Raw genomic sequence first — 9,265 nt, forward strand, 5'->3', positions numbered from 1 at the left:
TGTGTTCTGTGTTCCTCTTTCCATATTTTCATGAATTCTTTTAGATTGTATAATTTTTAGAATTCTACTTTATATCTAATACATATTTAGATCTAGTGTTTCTAATATGTATTTTATAATAGACTACCTTCAAGTAATTGAAAATCATTTTGCATATGATGCAAGAACATTGCAACAATATCATTCCCATTACCCACTCATGTCCTTTGTACTATTGTTGTCATACATTTTATTTCCACAGAGGTTATAAATCCCACACTACGTTATTAATATTTTTGCTTTAAACAATTTTCTATGACTTAAAGGAATATAAAAATGAGAAACATTATATTTACCAACATATATTTTATTACCAGGACTCTTCATTCCTTCATGTAGATCCAAGTTTCCATTTGGTATCATCCTTTCTTGTGGAAAACTGACTTTAACATTTCTTGTAATGCAGGTTTTCTGCTGATAACAAATTATCTCTGCTTTTATATGTCTGAAAAAAAAAGTCTTTTATTTTGCTTTTTTACTGAGGTAAAATTGAGTAACATGAAAGTAACCGTTTTAAAGCAAACAATTCAGTGGCATTTAGTGCTTTTCCAATGTCTAAGGATTGAGAGAGCAGCTAGAGAAATGAGCCTTGGATAGGAGGGCAGAGCCCTCTTCCACCAGGACAGGAATAGGCAAGGATGTTGGCTACTGTGAATAAGTCTGAAGATGCATTATGAGGCAAGGAGCTGACAGTCCTCTTGATGATCAGAGGAAAGAGGAGAAGGTGTATTACAGAGGGCCTGGCATTCCACAGGAGGACATTGGCTTTGACTTTGAGTGATGTGAGAGGCACTAAAAGGTTCAGAAAAGGCAAAGGAGGTACCTGACTGATGTCTTATCACTGATCCTGGACTGGGGTTCTGCTGGGTTGGTGCTGGTGAAATAAGGGGGCCATTTCAGATCATTACAAGGTCCAGGGTCATTTATTCAGGGAGAAGTTTCTGAGGGAATTGACGTTGATGTCCTTACAGGAGCTGCATGCACTGCGACTTCTAGGTCTGTGCCCTTCCTCTTGCTGTGGGACTGACGGGGTTACAATTTCCATACTCCTGGCCTGTACTTACCACTGGCCTCTTGAGCCTAAACCAGTGGTCGGCAAACTGCGGCTCGCGAGCCACAGGCGGCTCTTTGGCCCCTTGAGTGTGGCTCTTCCTAAGCCTTAGGAGTTCCCTAATTAAGTTAATAACTATGTATCTACCTATATAGTTTAAGTTTAAAAAATTTGGCTCTCAAAAGAAATTTCAATCGTTGTACTGTTGATATTTGGCTCTGTTGACTAATGAGTTTGCCGACCACTGGCCTAAACTCATTCCTCTAATTCTGAGTCTTATTCCTATAAGCTTGGAACCTGTCTTCTTTGTCTCTGGACCTTCCCTCCCCCTATTCCCTTTTGTAGACTGGGACACCAAACTTAGACCCTCATCTGACTCTGAGTTTGGACTCTACAGGTGCCGGTTTCTGTACGTGGTTCCATGCAGCTGGAAAATGGGACCCCAGTGGCCCAGTTTCTTCTGGAAGGATTGACTGACACAGAGGAGCTGAGGCCCTTGCTCTTTGCCATCTTTCTGCTGGTCTACATAGTGGCTATCATTGGGAACCTGGGTATTGTCAGCCTTATCATAATAGACTCCCGGCTCCACACTCCCATGTACTTCTTCTTAGCCAACCTGTCACTGCTGGACACTGCCTATATCTCCAACACAGTGCCTCAGGTGCTGGTGCATCTGCTGGCATCGGTGCGGGCCATGCCCTATCGTGCCTGCCTTACCCAGATATTCTTTCTCCACTTCCTGGCACCCTGGGAGTGTTTCCTGCTCACAGCTATGTCCTATGACCGCTATGCAGCCATCTGCCAGCCACTGCACTATCTGGTCCTCATGGGCCGAAGAACCCGGATAGGACTGGCTTCCATCTCCTGCCTTCTTGCCTTGACCAATGCACTCACCCACACCATCCTTGCAGCTCTACTCGAGTTCTGCGGGCCTCGCCTCATCACCCACTTCTTCTGTGACCTGCCTCCACTGCTCAAACTCGCTTGTTCCAGCACGCAGGCGAACGAACTTGCCCTGTTCTTCTTTAGTTTCCTGGTGGCTCTTGCACCCTGCGCCCTGGTCGTGATCTCCTATATACACGTTGTAGCTGCTGTTCTCAGGATGAACTCTGCCGAGGGCCGAAGGAAAGCCTTTTCCACCTGCGGCGCTCACATCACTGTGGTATGTATTTTCTACATCACTTCGGTCCTCTGCTACATCCTTCCCAGCTCGGCGTACTCTGGCCTACGAGACCGGGTGCTCTCTGTGCTGTATGTGGTCCTCACTCCCATGCTCAACCCCATCATCTACAGCATGCGAAACAAGGAGGTGAAGAGGGCTTTGTTTAAGGTCCTCGGGAGGGACAGTGCCTCCTAGGTGGTAGGCACATCCCATCAAGGCCACACACCTTCTTCACGGTGAGGCTGGCATGTGCCTGATGCTTTGGGGGTGAGTCCAACCACCGAGGGGTTTGGAATTTAACGTAGATGGTGCATTTGGAGAATCCCGTTTTGTGTGGAAGGTTTTTCCCCATCCCAGAAAAGCTCAAAATATCTCTGTGGCATATTTTTTATTTGAAAACGTTGTTTTCCACTGATGGAAGTAAAACGTGGTCATTGGCTAAGTTGTGCGGTCACAGAAACGTATAAAAAGATTTTTAAAAATATGCTCCACAATCTTACCATCCAGAGAGAACCACTGTGAACATTGATGGTGTCCTTCAGGTTTCTTTTTGAACTGCAAATGTATGTCCATGCATGTTTAAAGCAGGAAAACACAATTGGAATCAGAATGTATTGACAGCTCAGCCGGCGTAGCTCAGTGGTTGAGCATCGACCTATGAACCAGGAGGTCATGGTTCGATTCCCGGTCAGGGCACATGCCAGGGTTGTGGGCTTGATCCCCAGTGTGGGGCATGCAGGAGGCAGCCAATCCATGATTCTCTCTCATTATTGATGTTTCTATCTCTCTCTCTCCCTCTCTGAAATCAATAAAAATATATTTTAAAAGAATGTATTTACAGTTATGGTATGCTTAGATACATTTCATTTTTTCAACTGTAATGTATGCTTATTATAAAATCATGCTTGATACAAAGGTGTGTTGTTAGAAGGAAAAAATGTTTCATAACCTGAGTCCTGTACTAACCACTATGAACAGTTTTATGTGTTTTCTTCCCGACTTTTTCTTAGGCTATACTAAACTGCATTTTAATACAATATTTTTTACATAAATAGGGTGATACCACATGTAAATTGGCTCTCTGTAATTCTTATTCCATGAATTCCATGTTCTTGTCATTTGTACAATTTTTCTTGTGGGTTGTTTGTCTTTTTATGTATTGATTTTTAAAAGGTACTTTCATTTTAAAGACACTAATTTTTTTTCTAAATTGTTTGTCTTTTCACTTTCTTTTTGGTGATTCCTTCCAAAACAGAATTTCAGACTTTTCTGTAATTAGACATTGATTTTAATTTTTGTTTTCTGGATTTTGTATCCTGCTTTGTTTATTATTTGCCTGATAAATAGTTTTTCCAATTGATTCCCAATTTGATGCTTTTCTGGTGTTTTCTGCTATAAATACACTTATTTCTTTGTATTCAGACATCGATTCATTTTTATTCATACATGCCTTCTGGGTTTCATATCATGCATCGATTTCTACATCAATGTTTCTCCTTTTATTTTTATAGTTTCATATTTTCTACTTAATTGTATGTTTTCATTTCTTCCCCATTTAAACTTTGATTCTTTGAGAAATTTACTGTCCATAAAAAGCAGGGTCGCCGAAACCGGTTTGGCTCAGTGGATAGAGCATCGGCCTGCGGACTGAGGGGTCCCAGGTTCTATTCCGGTCAAGGGCATGTACCTGGGTTGCGGGCACATCCCCAATAGGAGATGTGCAGGAGGCAGCTGATCGATGTTTCTCTCTCATCGATGTTTCTAACTCTCTATCTCTCTCCCTTCCTCTCTGTAAAACATCAATAAAATATTAAAAAAAACAACAACAACAACAAAAAAAAGCTGGGTCATGACCGGCTTTCTTTTTCTTCTAACTTAAGTCATCCAAGTAATTTCATTCTTGTTCCTTATGTATTCTTTGCTTTGACTCTGGCTACTGACATTTTTTTTTAATTTATCTTTATCGTTGAAAGTATTACAGATGTTCCCTGCCCCCCTCCCCCAATGATCCCCTCCACTCCACTCCCACCCTCTCCCCAGGTCTTCCCCGCTTTCTTGTCTGTCCATGGGCTATGCATATATGCATATAATTCATTGGTTAATCTCTCCCCCTCCACTTCTCTCTGAAATACGTCAGTCTGTTGCATGCTTCAATATCTTTGGATCTTTTTTTTTTTGTTTGTGAGTTGATTTTGTTCATTAGATTGCACATATAAGAGAGATCATGTGATACTTCTCTTTCTCTGACTGGCTTATTTCACTTTGGCTATTGACTCTTTACTTTAGTCACATATCAGGCTTGATCCCTTAGGACACATCTGCTGGTGTTATGGCTGATAAACCCTATCTTCCAATGAGGAAGTGGCACTTGTGTTTGGTTTTGGACATCAACTTCGCATCCACATAACTTGGCCTTTCTCCACATCCATCCTTCACTCTACTACATGCTAGACTCTACATGCTAGAGCATTCCCTCGTTCTCTAACCAGGTAATGTACTGAGCTTACAGAGATCTGGCTAAATGTGTTGTGAGGGAATTTATACTTCCTGCAAAATTCTGAAGGAAAGTATGTTCCAATTATGACAAAGACTTGGTTTCCTTAATATATAAAGAGCACTCACCAATCAATAATCTGAAACTTTCTCACCACCAAAACTAGACTGTGTATATTTACATAAATATGCATATCTAAACTTAATACTTAGTAGAGCATCAATTATAATAGTAAAAAATATTTAAAAAACCAAATGCTCAAGTAGCGCCAAGGCAACAGTCCTCTAATCTGTTCGTGCCCTAACCTTCTCTGTCATTTGCTTCTTATCCTCGTGTTTCTCCCTGAACCCTTGGGAATGCAACCCAAACTGCAAGGAATAAACGAATATGGGAGTTTAGAATTCAGTGAAGACAGCATTTCAACTCACTGGAGAAATCTGAATTATTTGGCAAATGATGTCGAGACACCTGACTAAACTCTGACGGAGGAACTAAAATAGATCAATGTCATTTTTTCACACTAAAATAAATTCTTAGTGGATTAAAATATCAACGTTATGCCCTAGCTCAGCCGTGGGCAAACTACGGCCTGCGGGCCGGATCCGGCCCGTTTGAAATGAATAAAACTAAAAAAAAAAAAGACCGTACCCTTTTATGTAATGATGTTTACTTTGAATTTATATTAGTTCACACAAACACTCCATCCATGCTTTTGTTCCGGCCCTCCGGTCCAGTTTAAGAACCCATTGTGGCCCTCGAGTCAAAAAGTTTGCCCACCCCTGCCCTAGCTCAATGGTCGGCAAACTGTGGCTCGCGAGCCACATGTGGCTCTTTGGCCCCTTAAGTGTGGCTCTTCCACAAAATACCAACTTCTGCGCACGGGACACGAAGTTTCAATCGCACTGCACATGCGCACCTGCACGTGGTATTTTGTGGAAGAGCCACACTCAAGGGGCCAAAGAGCCGCATGTGGCTCACGAGCTGCAGTTTGCCGACCACTGCCCTAGCTGGTTTGGCTCAGTGGGTTGAGTGTCTGCCTGCGAACTGAAGGGTCCCAGGTTCGATTCCTGCCAAAGGCACATGCCCGGGTTGCAGTGCTTGATCCCCAGTAAGGGATGTGCAGGAGGCAGTCGATCAATGATTCTCTCTCATCATTGATGTTGCTATCTTCCCCTCCCTCTTCCTTCCTAAAATCAATAAAAAAAATATAAAAATATTAAAGCTATGAGTGTCAAATTTTATGACATTATAGTGGCTGAGGCTTTCCATTGGACAGAAACTGCAGAAATCATCATAAAAAAATTGATCACTTAAATAACATTTAAATTTTTTAATAATTTCTATATAGAAAGGAATTATGAGCATAAATAAAATGAAGCTATGATGAAGGAAAATATGTTCCAATTATGACAAAGACTTGGTTTCCTTAATATATAAAGAGCACTCACCAATCAATAAGTAAACTATGAATATTCCAATTAAAAGTAGACAAAGGATATAAATACACAGTTCTCAGAAGAAGAGACACCAGTAGCCCAATGTCATAGGAATTGGTAAGCCACATTAGAAATCAAAAAAAAAGGAAACAATATTGAGATATGATTTTGGTTACTATATGGGCAAAGATTTGAAAGGTTGAAAATGTTTTCTTTGGGGGGTGTTATGGACTAAATTGCCCCCTCCCCCAGTTATATTTTGAAATCCTAATGTGACTGTATTTGGAGATAGGGACTTAAGGAGGTAATTAATGTTAAATCAAATCATAATGGTTAGCCCCTATCAGGGTGGCCCCCCTTTCTCTCTCCATTCACATAGAGGAAAGGCCATGTAAGGACACAGTAAGAAGGCAGTTCAAGGAGGAGGCCTCACCACAAACCAACCCTGCTGGTACCTTGATCCGGGACTTCGAGTTTCCAGAACTGTGAGAAAATAAATTTCTGTTGTTTAAGCCACCTAGTGTCTGGCATTTTGTTATATTGCCTGAGCTCACAAATAGAGGCACACCTCAGAGAGATTGCAGGTTTGGTTCCAGGCTGCCACAAATAAAGCGAATATTGCAATAAAATGAGTCACACAACACCCCTCCCCCGCCCCAGTGCATATAAAACTATGTTGTAGTTTAAGTGTACAAAAACATTATGCCTAAAAAAATGATGTCCGTACCTTAATTTAAAAATACTTCATTGCCAATTCGCATGGATGGAACTGGAGAGCCAGTCAGAGAAAGATAAATATCACATGATCTCACTCATTTGTGGAATATAAGGAACAACATAAACTGATGAACAAAAACAGATTCAGAGACAGAGAAGCATCGATCAGACCGTCAAAGGTAGGGGAAGGTGGGGGTAAGGGGGAGAGATCAACCAAAGGACTTGTATGCTAGTATACAAGCCTAACCAATGAACACAGACAACAGGGGGGTGAGGGCATGAGTGGGGGGTGGGGGGCAGTGGGGAGATAAGGACACATATGTAATACCTTAATCAATAAAGAAAAAAAATACTTTATTGCTGCCCAGCCGGCGTGGCTCAGTGGTTGAGCATCGACCTATGAACCAGGAGGTCAGGGTTCGATTTCCGGTCGGGGCACATATCTGGGTTGCAGGCTCGATCCCCAGTGTGGAGTGTGCAGGAGGCAGCTGATCAATGATTCTCTCTCATCATTGATGTTTCTCTCTCTCTCTCTATCTTCCTTCTTTTCTGAAATCAATAAAAAATGTATTATAAATAAAGTTTTCCTTAGAAAAAGAAAAAGCTCATATGTTAAATGAAAATAGTTCAGAAAATATTTAATCCTAAACTTGAAAAAATTACATATTATGTCATTTTTGTCAATTTAACAAATGCAACTATAAAACTAAGGCATTATTTCAAAATACCATCAGCTATTAATGCTGAATGACATGACACAATTTATTCTCATTTTCTTCCATTTCCTAAATTGTCTTTAATTGACTAGAGCAAGCATGTCAAACTCAAGGGCTAACACAGGCCAAACAAACAACGTTTAAGTTTACGTGGGCCACAGAAAAAAAAAAGCTTCAATTTTCATAGAAACATAGGTTTATTTTGGTGGAGACACGCTGAACACAAAGGGCTGAAATAAATGAGTCATCGTTCACATAAAATAATAGAACATTTTAATAAAAATTATTTTTTCTTGAACATTAACTTACCAGACACTGAATAACTGCACAAATTAATAAGCGCAACACAAATAAAGCTATTTTTCTTGTTCTCCAAAAGCAAAATATTTCCTGTTGCGCACACCAAACAAGTCAGTCCACGACTAATGACGTGGCCATCGGCTGCTAAAATATTCGCTGCTGGTATTAGTGGAGAGAAATGGTGCGCCTGCGCGTAAGGCACGTAAGGGAAATGAATGCAACAGGATTATAGTACTCAGTCATTAGCGAACGTTGTAGTTCGTTATTAATAATTATGTATATAGGATATTGTAAAAATGAAGTTATGAAATTTTTATTAAAACGTTTCTTACATACCTTTACATTGGCTGGGCCGCACAAATATTCGTTGTGGGCTGCATGCGGCCCGCGGGCCATGAGTTTGACATGCTTGCAGTAGAGTTACTGAATCCCACACCGCCCCTCCAAACCAGGTACAAAGGTAAGAAATTGTGGAGGCCGAATAACTGACAATGATCTGAGACAAGAGTAGCGCTTCAATTTTATTTTCTGCTGTAACAAACAAGTAAGAACCGCATTCTCCAGCAATGGGGAAAACAGTAGTGTTGAGAGTAAGGAAGAGCCAATACAAACAATTGGGCCCCAGAATAAAGTGGCAACTTCTGGAAGGAAGCCATGCCCCAGGGAAGGAACTACTGCCTGGGAAGGGACCCTAGGTCAGCCTTAGGTCCCCTTTTCCAGCGTAGGTTCAATGTAAAAGCATGGGGGACAAGCCATCTGGGACAGCTGGTCAAGACAGAACAGGATATAATCTCGGATGACATGAGGGTTTTCGCCAGTCAGTCGGCTAAATGAGAAAAAAAAGAAAAGCCGGTTAAATGTGGTAGCTCCGCACGGAGCTCTCTGTACCCCCTCAGGGTGTGCCAGGCCCAGGACAGCAGGGGTACATCTTGGGGAACAACCCTGGCCACCTGCCACCACTCCCCACACGGCCCTCTTTGGAACTAACACAGTTAGTTGACTGTCAGACACCGTGACCTCCTTCACACCCGGCCCTTCTTGACTTCGGACATGTGGTATCAGCAACCGGCTGGCCATCTCCGCCTCCATGGGCGACGGGAAAGGCACCATGAGGTAGCTGGTGGAGACTCAGTTAAGGTGCCAACCGATACCCACTTTGCGCTTTCTCCTCAGGCCACTTCCGCCCGTCTGAACCCCTTCCTGGTGTCTGAGGTGGCCTCCTCCACCATCTCATCTGGCCCATCCCTTCAGTCACCCCAGCGTCCCCTCTCCCGTCCTCACACAGTACCCCGGGGCTGACCTCCCCTTCCCCCCACCCCCCCACCCCCCCACCTCCCCCACCCCCGTCCC

General features: G+C 42.4%; 1 protein-coding gene across 1 annotated transcript; it reads left to right on the plus strand.

The window, feature by feature from the left end:
* Positions 1 to 1,511: 1,511 nt before the first annotated feature.
* On the plus strand, positions 1,512 to 2,447 carry LOC308511930 (olfactory receptor 3A1-like; the record flags this gene model as incomplete). The annotated part of the gene is made up of 1 exon (XM_081081753.1): positions 1,512 to 2,447. One exon carries the CDS (start codon positions 1,512 to 1,514, stop codon positions 2,445 to 2,447), a length of 936 nt encoding a protein of 311 aa, XP_080937879.1.
* Positions 2,448 to 9,265: the final 6,818 nt, after the last annotated feature.

This window comes from Myotis nattereri (assembly GCF_964212035.1).
Source record: "Myotis nattereri genome assembly, chromosome: X".
NCBI classification, from domain to species: Eukaryota; Metazoa; Chordata; class Mammalia; order Chiroptera; family Vespertilionidae; genus Myotis; species Myotis nattereri.